General features: G+C 37.1%; 1 protein-coding gene across 3 annotated transcripts in view; it reads left to right on the top strand.

The window, feature by feature from the left end:
* PKHD1 (PKHD1 ciliary IPT domain containing fibrocystin/polyductin) overlaps positions 1 to 12,429 on the top strand; it is a 460,535-nt gene that overhangs the window by 406,782 nt on the left and 41,324 nt on the right. For all 3 annotated transcript variants that reach the window (XM_019658751.1, XM_019658750.1, XM_019658752.1), the window contains 2 exons: positions 8,546 to 8,681; positions 9,684 to 9,771. In XM_019658751.1, coding sequence (XP_019514296.1) covers positions 8,546 to 8,681; positions 9,684 to 9,771 — 224 coding nt within the window. The remainder of the gene's footprint in view (positions 1 to 8,545; positions 8,682 to 9,683; positions 9,772 to 12,429) is intronic.

The raw sequence follows: 12,429 nt of genomic DNA, 5'->3' as shown, positions 1-12,429 counted from the left end.
TATGCAGTAGTGCTAATAAATGAGCAATTAATATTTAATGGGTGTTAGTTACCTCTATACAACCATCTCCAATGAATGTGAAATTCACTATAAAATAAACAACAAAAGCAAAAAGTGATACCTTCACATTTTGAGGCATATTCAACTAATATATTAATTGCCTTTTTATACGCAGGGAAACATATCCATATGGAAGGTTATCTAGTGTTTTTGTTTTATATTTTATCTGTCTTTACAATGGAGACAGGTGCTCCTCTTTCTTACAGTACATTAATATGTATGGAAAATATGAAAAGAAAACTCACGCATTTTTGTTTTCTGGATTCTGGTTGATTTGAAGAGTTTGGGGAATTGTTAGCTTAGAATTAAAATGTACTCCTAGTTGCATGATTGCTCAGAATCTATTAAATCTTGGATATTTTTACCAACCACCAAACCTTCACCATGCTATTGACATTATTATGATATTATGTATGAGATATAAGAATCAGGATTCTGAAAAATATTATGCTAATCTGTCTTTGCTTATGTTTAAATATATTTTCTTTCCTTTAGCCCAATTTCATTTAGATCCCACTGAGTTCTTATAAGTCACGTGTGGGTGACTAGATGCATCAATTTTCTGTCGGGATATGTTATATCCCCCATTTCTCTCTACTCCTCTACTATTTTGAGAGGAATTTCTAGACAGAAGACAGAACAAATTTTCTGAAGATAAGGAAAGGCTGCTTATTAAGTATATCTAAATAAATCTCTGAGTGATGAGAAATACCATGTCCTAAGGGATTGCATGAGAATTAGCAAGGTTTCCCATGTTCTTAAGAATTGCACAGTATGGTAAACAACCCCAAAGCTCTGTGCGGGCCCCAAGGCCAGTTCTGTTCCTTCAACTTTGATCAGTGTCAGTTTGGGACTTCCACTGAACTCACTCGAGAGCCATTGACAAGCTAATGAATTGACCTTGAGACAGCAGAAATTAGTCTAAGACACAGGCCTTTCAGTGAAAAGCACCAAGGATGTTCTTGAGAGGTTCGTTCTAATTAATTTAACAGGGTTGCATGCGTGTCAACAAATTGAAGCCGTATTGGACATTTGCTTTGCAAGGGGAGTACTCCCTGCTTTCAAAAACCTACCAACTTCTGCTTTGTCAGGAGAAATAGAGTGCTTTCTATTTTTAGTTAAATAATGCTTCTCTTAGTCTTTATCCTCTCTAAATGCATCTGGATTTAAGTTTCCTCATTTAGCTAAGTCAGTTCTATGAACCTGTTTTCTATCTTACAAAACTTTGTTGACCTCTGTTGTCAGTTCTCTCCTCTCCTGCTTCTTTATCCTTGTTGATTTACACTATTTTTATGTATCTTTATTCTTTTAAGTAACTTCAGTGCAGTAGAAGGAACAGAGACAAACATATGTTCAATGTGCCCTTTCAATCTGGGGGTTCCCCATAGGAGTGTCTTATTTTTAAATTCTGCCTTTTATTTGGAATCCTGGCAGGACACATTTTATATTGGTTCCCTTCATTTCCATAGAAAGTTGTTTTTTGTTCTCTTGAATTTCTTTCCCTCCTTTCTTTAAAGTTAATAATAATAATATTCTTTGTCATATGGAAAAATTAAATATATCTGCATTTTTTAATGGGAGTTTGGCTATTGAAATGCCAGATCTGTTTATGGTTGGCAGAATATCTAATGTCTGGTCTAATCCCAGGAACCTACAAATATGATCAGATAGCACTTCTGTGAATATACTATGTTATATGGCACAGTTGACCTTTAGATAGAAGAAATATCCAGATTCTCAAAGTGGGCCCAACTAAACACATGAGCCCTTAAAAGAGGAGAGCTTTCTCCTGTTGTGACAAAAGAAGAAGGCAGAAGAGGAAGACAGGGAGATTCAAAATGTGAGAAAGACTTGAATTGTCACTGCTTTTAAGATGGAAAGGACCACATGAGAAGACAAAGCAGGTAGACTCTAAGAATAGAGATAGGATATTTGCTGGCAGCCAGCAAGGAAACAGAGACCTCAGTTCTACAGCCACAAGGAAATTAACTCTACCAACAATATGAATGTATTTGGAAGTAGATTCTTCCCTAGTGCCTCTACCTCAGCCTTGAAGAACTCAGCCAAGCCTGTCTGGACTCTTGACCCACAATCTGGAGACAATAAATTTGTGTTATTTTAAGTCACTAAGTTTGTGGTAATTTGTTAGGCAGAAATGGAAAACTAATACGCTATCTCACATAAAACCCTTGTCTGTGACACTGACATGAACCTTGGGCCCTCAAAACAGTTCTAGTGAGGGTGAGCATGACACTGTGGGCATGGATAGATGTATGTTTTTGTACCCATCACACAAGTAGACTTTTAGTTCCTTTCTTCTGTAGAGTGAGCACCCATCAAGCAGACTTAGAACAGAGGAGAAAACTAGGAGAGACAATTAGACGAGTCTATTGGCAGTAGGTCTCGTTTAGCATCTTCTCTTGTGTAACCTCTCCATGTCCCCTGGGCATCTGCTTTCTAGGAAACAGCTGTTTTGAGTATGTAAGGACAAAATCTTTCTGTCAACATGGGACGGTAGTCTTCCCAAGAATGGCAGAACGTTCATCCTGGAAGAGATTCCTATACTACCAGCCTGTCTCTTTCCTCCCTCATGGCAAAAACCACAACTTTGCTGTTAAAGAATATTTCTGCACTGTCTTCTTTTCACTGTAATACAAACACACTACTTTGTTGGGTGAGGTGTATGGCAAAATTGTCACAATGGTATTTTATATATGTGATTTTGTGGGGAAATGAGATACTCTGCATAAACACACTTTCCATTTAATTAAAAATTGCTCCTTTTATCACTATATGTTTTAAAAAGCTTTCATCTTTTAAACTTAAAAAAAAATATTATCCAGTCTTATTAAATGGGAAATAATGTAGACCATTCACATTTTTATTGATGATTCATAGCCATCATTAAAACTATCATTTATTTCACAGCCCTGTTTCTGCAGTGATGCCCTGAGGGATGATTGTTCTTATACTAAATGGCCCCGGACCACTAAATCTTTGATTCTACTTCTGGAGGCTCTATTTTTTCTGCTGTTTTCCTTATAAACAGGATGTTAATAGTAATCCATTACTGCTCTTGACATATCTGCATCCAGCAGTTCCCCACCCACATACACATGTAGCTCTGATTCCAAAATTGAAGCACATTACCTTAAAATTAAGAAATTTATATTTACTTGTACAGATGGTGAAGTTGTAGGTAAATATAATAAAGAGTTATAAAAGCTTACATTTCAATGTTTTATGTCTCCCAAACATTAATTGAACAGCTATTATGTCCCAAAATTATATGGCTTGTATGGAAATCTAGAGATTTAAAAATTAATGGATAGGCAAAACAAACATTTATGTAACTATTTAATAAGAATGTTGTATTAAATTTCACTATTCTATATCTATTACAAAGATATCATTAATTCAGTATGAACCTGCTAACCATTAATTTAGTTTTTTTTTAAATTAACTTGAGTATATTTTTATCTTTATAATATGTAATAGGTGGTCAAGGCTTCAACTTACTATTATATCCCCAAAAGTACCTAAGCACAGTGCCATGCACAATAACTGATCATGAAATACTTTTTGCAAATATTGAAATGCAATCTTCTTGGCTTCTCTGCTATTCCTACACTCCTGTGTAACCAATATCTTGTCTTAAATCTCTTTCATTAGAAAAATCTTGAGTGATTTCTGGTCAGACTTTGACTGCCACTGTACCTCAATACAAACAAGAAATTTTGAATATTTTATGTGTGATCTTAAAAATGTATTCAGGGTTTCCATTATTCCAAATAAGATATTCATGCTGGATATATTATAAAATATTATTTTAAATGATTTACCAACTAAAATACTTATGTTTTGACCTCTAAATTGACCTTGTTGGAAGCTGTGCCATATTTACTCTGTGTCTTTATATGCTCCTGGCACACTGCAAATATACCTAGTGTTACTCAAATCTCAATTTGAAATGAATAATTCCAAAGAACCTCAAGAGTTTAATAATGAGTATTAGAACATAACCGTAAGCACACCAACTGAGGAGCGTACCAGAATGTGAAGTTGGCCAGGCCAGGGTAGGTGGTGGCTTTCCAGAGGCATTTAGTAGCCTAGGAGCAGAAGCAGTGCATGGTGGGTCCTGATCTGTTGTAGTGTTACTACAGTAACATGTATTGGGTGCTTACAGTGTGCCAAGTTTGGAACCACTATGCTGTAGTGCCAGGGTGAAAGACTCAGATCGTAAGATATTCCTTCCCTCTTAGGAGTTGTTTATAGCAGGTAAGGGCATCTGGCTAGATTTGACAGGGGGCATAAGGACTATGGAATACAGTAGTCCCCACAGTTTTGCTTTCTGAGGTTTCATTTGCCTGCAGTCAACCATGGCCCAAAAATATTTATTGGAAAATTGCAGAAATGAAGAATGCATAAGTTTTAAATTGCATGCCATTCTGAGTAGTGTGATGAAATCTCGCACTGTCCCACTTTATCCTGCCTGGGATGTGAATCACCCCTTTGTCCAGTGTATCGACCCTGTATCTGCTAGTCACTCGTTAGTCACCTTAGTAGCCATCTAGCTGATCAGATTGATTGTCTCGGTATCGCAGTGCTTGTGTGCAGGTAACCCTTATTTTACTTAACAATTGCCCCAAAGCACAAGATTGGTGATGGTGTCAATTTGGGTATGTAAAGGGAAGCCATAAACTGCTTCCTTTAAGTGAAAAGGTATGTGTGTATAAGAAACAACATAGTATGCATAGAGTTTGGCCCTATCTCTGGTTTCAAGCATCTACTGGGGGTCTTGGAGTGCCCTGTGGATAAGGGGGACTACTGTGTAAGTAAAATGGTACCTGTCAACTCTGAAAATTTACCAGTAAAGTCATTCATGCCTTACGAACTATATAGAAGAACATTTCTAAAGGACAGGGGTCATGGTGTTTATTTATCCTTGCATATCTCACACTATCTGCTGTAGAACAGTGTTTGTACATAGTAGAAGAGTTAACGTGTGTGTTAAAATGCAGTGACTAAATAGCTTGCTTTCTTCTACCAGGGTACAGAATTTTACAAACTCCCTTGAAACTCAAGTCTCCTCTTAGCATATACAGATTCTGTCCTGTCTAGCCTATTGAAAATAACAATGGTTGAAAAAGCTCAGGCACCCTGAAACATTTCTTTAAAACATGGGGCTCTTTTAAAGGAACCTGACTTCGTAACTTTAAGGAAGCAAAGGTTAACGAGGGAGTGAGGAAGTCTCTCTGACTTCCCATCCTTACCACCTCATCATAGCTCTCTTGCCCAGAACCAGCTTTCACCAATAGGATTTATTGTTCATTTGTTTTCTGGGTTTGCCATGCAAATAGAAATAATTTCCTCCTTTACAGGGTTAGCAGTTTGGACCTGGCAGAAAAGCAGGGGTTGGAGTGAATAGTTGTGACCTGTGAACTGGGAAATGTTTGTATTCTCATGATCTTTCTTTTTCAGATTGCACTTCAGCATTGAAGGGGAAAAAAATTCTTTCACATACCTGACTGGGTATTGGAAGCTGTTAAATAGTGGTTAAAACTGGGAGGTTTGGAGGGAACTTTCCTCCCCCATTTTTTAGAGTTTGGCTGTAGGTCTTTCTGCCTGCAGGCTACAGTCACATTAGCAGTTGGAAATTGGATAACGACAGCACAATGACAAATCCAGGTTGCTTGCAATAAGTTGCTAATCCCTTTGCTTTAATATCGGAGCAGGGTATAATGATGTTTGGACATCACTCCAGTTTACTGACGACCCCACTGGGGCCAGCAATAGAACCTTACAACTGTCTAACAAGGCGTCAGGTGACTCCCGTCGTCACAGCAACGGACACTGGAATCTAATCTTCCCTCCATCCCTTCTAGCACCCAATAACGCCTAGATTATATAAGTGGCCCATCATTGCTTGGTAACTTGAATCAATTAACGTTAATTCGCACAATGCTATGATGTATTGTGATCACTTTCATTTCAGGGAAGGGGGAGAAATTGCTATAAGTCACCTAAAATGAGGTTGTCTGTGGTGCTGAGGTATTAATTGGGTGTCCATATTAAATGCAAAAGGAGCCCCGTCGTGAAAGGAAAGTGGATGAGTGACTCTCTTGGCTGCTATTGACCTATCAGAAGAAGACAGTGCCCTTTTCCTTTGCTTTTATCTATTACAGTTTTCCCTATTGCGTGTCAAGTTGATGTATTATAAAAAATTCATTTGGTGACCTTTCACCCCCTTAGCAGATTAAACAATTTCACTTCGATGGCATCATTAACAGGACCCTGCATTTAATGATGATTTCTCTAAAAGGCCACGGAGATTCGATTTTAAGCTAACAGATTTATTGCACTATTATAACATATCGTAAAAAACTGTACCACCTACGGTCAGGTTTTAGGATAGAAACTGCTTAAGAGTTTATGTGGAGCTTAAAGTGGTATTACCTTGGGATATGCTGTAGCAGCATGTCTCTGACCTCCAGTGAGATGCTGTTTACATTTAATAAGAGATGTTTGCTCACAATAAACTTTAAAGTGTGTCAGGGATGGCCTCTCAGCGGGTGTTCAGGCAGTTGGTTCCCATCCCTTAGTCTCTAGACATCAATGTACTTATGTAAGAATCTCTGATGGAGTCTTTCAGTTGCTTTAACCCACACTGCTGGCCTCGATCCTGTCCTGCATCAGAAAGCATTTAAGAAATAAGTTAGGAGAGAAACAGGACCTGATAACAATGTTAAAATCTTCCAGTAACCTGGGACCCATAGAAGAACAGAATTAATAGTATGGATTTTAAAAATCTGCTTTAGATTATTCCCTTAAAAACAATTAAAATGGAGCCATACCCACTGAGGCTAAGCAAACTAATAATAAGTGATGGTCAGGCTAGTGTATGTTGAATTCCCAGTGAGTGATTCTAGCAGAGGTCAGGGCCTTAGCTGGTAGATGACCAAAGGGAGTTCTTAGGACCACTTATTCGCACTCTGCCCCCCATTTCCCAGGGTTCTCAGGGGAGAGGGAAATTGCTTCCTATAGAAACTCCATAAATATTTATCCACTATATTTGCTCTTCCACTGTTTCCTCTTTTAGGACTAATTGTCAACTTTACCTGGCATACACCTTCCATGTTAAATAAATATTTTATCCTTTTCTCCTCACAAAAAGAAAAAAAAAAGGCAAGGGAATAAAGTAGCTGACTCACAAGCATTTAACTTAGGGCAGGATAGGCTTTTTTTTTTCTTTTTTAAAAATAAAATCCTTTCTTGTGAGACCTGACCTAGGTTTTTTTTGAGGATAAGTCCCCATAGGATGCCCTATATTAGGGTAATATATGCATTATATGATATCTATAATCTCCATTTAATTGCTAAAAATCTATTGCATGCCTGTGATGTATAATACATAATAGGCTTAATGGGGCAATATATATATATATATATATATATATATATATATATATATGATGTTCTTTTACTAAAGCTATCTTGATCATCAAAAATGCCAAAGCTCTGGGAAAAGATGTTTTAAGGTGTCATGGATTATCTAACCATTTTATTTTATTTTATTTATTCAGTTTATTGCTAAGTCAGATCCGCAATGAATGTGCTACAAAGACCTGAAAAACAATATAGCTTATTGGTTAACTGCTCTAGACCTTGGTCACATACTTACCATTTGTAAGACCTTTGGCAAGTTACGTTAGCCTTTTGGACCTCATTTTCTTCATGTAGAAACAAGAGTACCTACCTCACAGTGTCATTTTAAAGATGCCATGAGTTCTTAGAATAGTACCTGCTACCCAGAAAGTATTCAGTATATAGTGATTATAGGTATTATTCTCCCTGAGGGCTTCATTCAATTAAAATAAATTAATGAATTAATTCCACAGTTATTGAACCTATTTAGTGCAAGCACACGGTGAAAGGGCTGTTTCGAGTACTAAATGAATTATTCCATGTCAAACTCTGGTGTGCTGGAGCTCGCTCTCAAGTATCTCTTCCCAATTCTCCGTGATGTCATCTGGGTACCAGAATCAGCCATTGTGAGAGTATTTCTACCATGGAAATTGGAAAATACTGCAAATCAGGGTCTTTTGGGGAAGAGCTGGTTTACTTCTGTAACACATCCCCACCTTCTGTGTATTTCAGCCTGATAAGTTCCCTCACTGAGGCTTTTTGGGGGCTGATATTAATACACTGTGATAAAAACTGGAGTTCGTAATTTGTGCTTCTCCATGCCCCCAACACCCAGTCTATCCTTTACTATGGCTAAGTAAACATATAAAATAAATACAGAGTTATTCTTCGTTTATAAGATGATGTTCACTATAAAGTGTATTATTAAGTTTCTAGATGCAAATGCAAATATTCTCTCTGATAATGTATTATGCCTTATAGCTACTGCATTGATATTTGTAATCTTATGGGTATATTCTGGTTTGTTTGTTTGTTTTGTTTTGTTTTTTACATGTGTCAGAAATACTAGCCACTTGAAAACTGAGGAGGTGATATATATTCGGCCCTATGCTCTTTCAGTCCTAGTCCAGCCTTCAGATGGAGAAGTGGGAAAAGAGCTTCCGGTACAACCACAACTCGTTTTTGTGGATAAGCAGGTAACTTGTTCACAGGTCACACTCTTTCTTTAGAGCTGGGTAGTGTGTACTCAGCACATTGTTTAGGATCCATCATGACAAACATTTACAGAGTGCTCACTGTGTGACATTTGCTGCACTTAGAACTACTTTCGTTATCTTCCTTCCATTTCACATCCTACTTTCCTTCCACTTTATATGAATGTCCAGAATTTGATTGAGGGGAAAAAAACATAATTCTGGTACTTTTCCTGCCCTAGCAAATTCTTAAAGTAGATCTCTCATACCATCTCAGAAATCCAGCCTTCTCAAGGAAGTATATCTGAAGAAATAATTTCATATGCCGATGAAGGACTTTGTGCCATCACATCTGCGTTGTAGTTTTATGTTATTTTAAATGATTTGTCTTATATTTGGATAAATACCCAGAAGTGGGCTTGCTGGTTAAGTAAATCATCAACCAGAGGGTTCAGTGCTTAATTCTAATTTCAGTGTCCAGGCCCTCTGGTCCTATTTTTTCTATATTTACTAAAGTCACACAGGGAAAAAAGGGAAATAGGGTAGCTACATCAGATTTCCGCTCTTTATTTTAAAAATGCATCCCCTGACATGCTTGCAGAGGAATGAAGGCCAGGGGACTAGGTCCACACTTGGAAACCTGTCACTTTTGGTGTAGTCTGGCACTCACCCAATTCTCTCCTGCTTTCTTCTCTTACCGTTTCCTTCCTTATTAACCTTCAGCACATAACGCCACTTCCCTCTTCTAAAAATGTCCCTTTGCTCTCTTCTCCTCACTGCCCTGCCCCAACTTTGTCTGCGATAATGTCCCTTCTCTTCTCTCCATCAGCTAATTTTTATATATTCTTAACATGAGAAAGAAAATGCTTATCATTTTCCTTCCTTTGCTTATTTCTACGGAACTTGTGTTTTATAAAAGATTCTGTCTGTATTCTTTGTGTTTTAGATAATTTCACAAAATTACCTTCTGAACCCAACGTTTCCTTTTTATTTTTCTGTTTCCAGAATCGGAGAGTAGAGTCCTTGGGGCCCCCTTCAGAGCCTTGGGCCATTTCTGTTTCCCTGGAAGGGACATCAGATTCAGTGCTGAAAGGTAGGTATCTATGGCATTCAGAGGCCTGTTACTTCTGCATCTGCACAGAGAATGTTTGCAAACATTAGGAATTCATAGTAAGGTCAGTAACACTCAGTATCTTCAGTGATTTGGAAGAAACACCTTCATCCCCAGCCTACAAAGCCAGTGTCTGCAAAAAGAAAGTTTAGGCTGGCAGTAAATACTCAAGGAACCACCTTCTCCCTTCCCTTCCCTCCTCGCGTGATAAAGGAGCATTTTGGTCATATCCCATATCCTCAGTATGGTATACTATAAGAAGAAGAGCATGTCCTACTAAAACAAGCAATTCTTTGGTACAATACCATAGACTGGTCCACGGAGCAAGTACACAGGTACAATGAGGTTCCAATGAAGAGACACTCGATCCCAGTGACAGGCGAAAAATGTGATGGTAAATGCAAAGCGCCTGGCCCAGAGCAGACCCTCCAGTTGATTTTTCCCTCTCCACCATTTTTTGTCCTCTGTTTTTGTCCGCAGTGCCAGCACCACTGTGAGCTTCATGTAGTTTCCTGGCAGCTTGTGCATACGAAAATAAAAAAGCCATGATTGTATTCTTTGCTTCTATGAGTTTGACTATTTTAGATACCTCATGTATATATAAATGGAATCACACAGTATTTGTCCCTTTGTGGCTTATTTCTTTGGCATAATATCCTCAAGGTTCATCCAAGTTGTCACATATTTCAGAATTTCCTTTTTTTAAAATGGCTAAATAATATTCCATTGTATGTGTATACCACATTTTCTTTCTTTTTTTTTTTTGTTTTTTTTTTAAGTGACAAAGAATTTTCCAAAGTTCTTAGACCAAAAGTTATAGGGAAGAACACAAGTTAGCTTTGCTCTACCCCCAATGAATCCTTCTAACCTCTGTTGCTGTATATCCCCTTAATAAGTCATTGCTCCTATCAACACTTAATTTTCTCTTTATCTGAATTCCTATGGTTCTGACAGTCTCTATTACTTATGCTGATTCTTTAGATGTACATATTTTTACTCAAGGATTGTTCTTGGAGATTTCAAATTTACAAGGTCTTGACATAGTAATGGATTTGCTTCTTAGTGTTTACATTCCATCTGTTGAAAGCTTGTCATAAGTGCTCATTTCTTGCTTAATTCTTTCAAAGTGAGGCAGGATAAGTAGCCTAGGAAATTGACCACCCCGTCCAGGATATAACAAGTAACCACATCTAACACCTGCAGCTGGAGAAAAACAAGAACCAGTTTTCTTCAGCTCAGCTGATCCCTGGGACCTGACCTTTAGCTAATTTTAATGTCATTATAATCTCATTTACATTGCAGTTACTATAACTCTCATCATGTACCCAATGCCATGGCAATGGCATAATTTTACTAACCAATGTCACCCCAATAAATTTAATACAACTTTAAAAAAAAAGAAAATTCAAACAGAACTATTTAATGATCATAGTATCTCCCCTGCCAGATAAGTATTAAACAGAACTATTTGAATAGAAGCAATGGGTAAAATTATTAAAAGGTTATACCCAGGCAAACAGCAGATTTAAATATTTTCATAGGGGATTTTTTTTTTATTGAAGTTTATTGGGGTGACAAAACCATTCATCTGCTGATGACATTTAGGTTGTTTCCATATCTTGGCAAGTGTGAATAGCACTGGGGTACAGTGCATGGGGTACAGCTATCTCTTTGAGATCCTGATTTCAATTCTTTTAGATAAATTCACAGGTGGGCTGGCTGGATTGTATAGTCATTCTATTTTTAACTTTGTGATGAACCTCTACTGTTTTCCATAGTGGCTGTACCATTTTGCAAAACAACCAATAGTGTTCAAGAGTTCCAATTTCTCCACATCCTCACCAACACTTGTCTTTTGGTGTTTTGATAATAGCCATCCTAATAGGTATGAGATAATATCTTATTGTGGTTTTGATCTGCATTTCCCTGATGATTAGTGATGCTTAGCATTTTCTCATATACCTGTTCTCCATTTGTAGGTCTTCTTTGAAGAAATGTCCATTCAAGTCTTTAGCTTATTTTAAATCAGGTCATTTGTTTTTGTTTGTTTGCTATTAGGGTGTAGGAGTTCTTTGTATAGTTTGGAAATTAACTATTATCAGAAATATGGCTCACAGATATTTTCTTCCATTCTGCAGGTGGCCTTTTCATTCTGTTTATTGTTTGTTTTGCTATGAAAATTTTTAGTTTGATGTAACTCTATTTTCCTAAGTTTGCTTAAGATGTTCATACTACCCAAAATGATCTACAGATTCAGTGCAGTGTCTATCAAAATCCCAATAACATTTCTTACAGAAAAAGAAAAAAAATTCTAAAATTCATATGGAACCACAAAAGATCCTGAACAGCCAAAACAATCTTGAAAACGAAAACCAAACTGGAGGCATCACATTTCCAGATTTCAAAATATATACAAAATTATGGTAAATAAAATAGAATGGTGCTTGCATAAACACAGACATGTAGACCAATGGAGCAGAATAGAGAACCCAGAAATATTTTCTTTGGAAAAGTCATGACGTATTTTGTCTGTTTTTCAAAGGTCATTTATTTATATAAAGAACAAAGATCAATCAATGATATATTGCCCATTTTGTTCAATAACCTTTTGCCATCTTTCAATGAGCTTCATAATTCCTC

Source organism: Hipposideros armiger, unplaced genomic scaffold (genome assembly GCF_001890085.2).
Source record: "Hipposideros armiger isolate ML-2016 unplaced genomic scaffold, ASM189008v1 scaffold_288, whole genome shotgun sequence".
Classification (NCBI taxonomy): Eukaryota; Metazoa; Chordata; class Mammalia; order Chiroptera; family Hipposideridae; genus Hipposideros; species Hipposideros armiger.
Note: the sequence above shows the minus strand (reverse complement) of the source record. Positions and strands in the feature narration are given on the sequence as shown.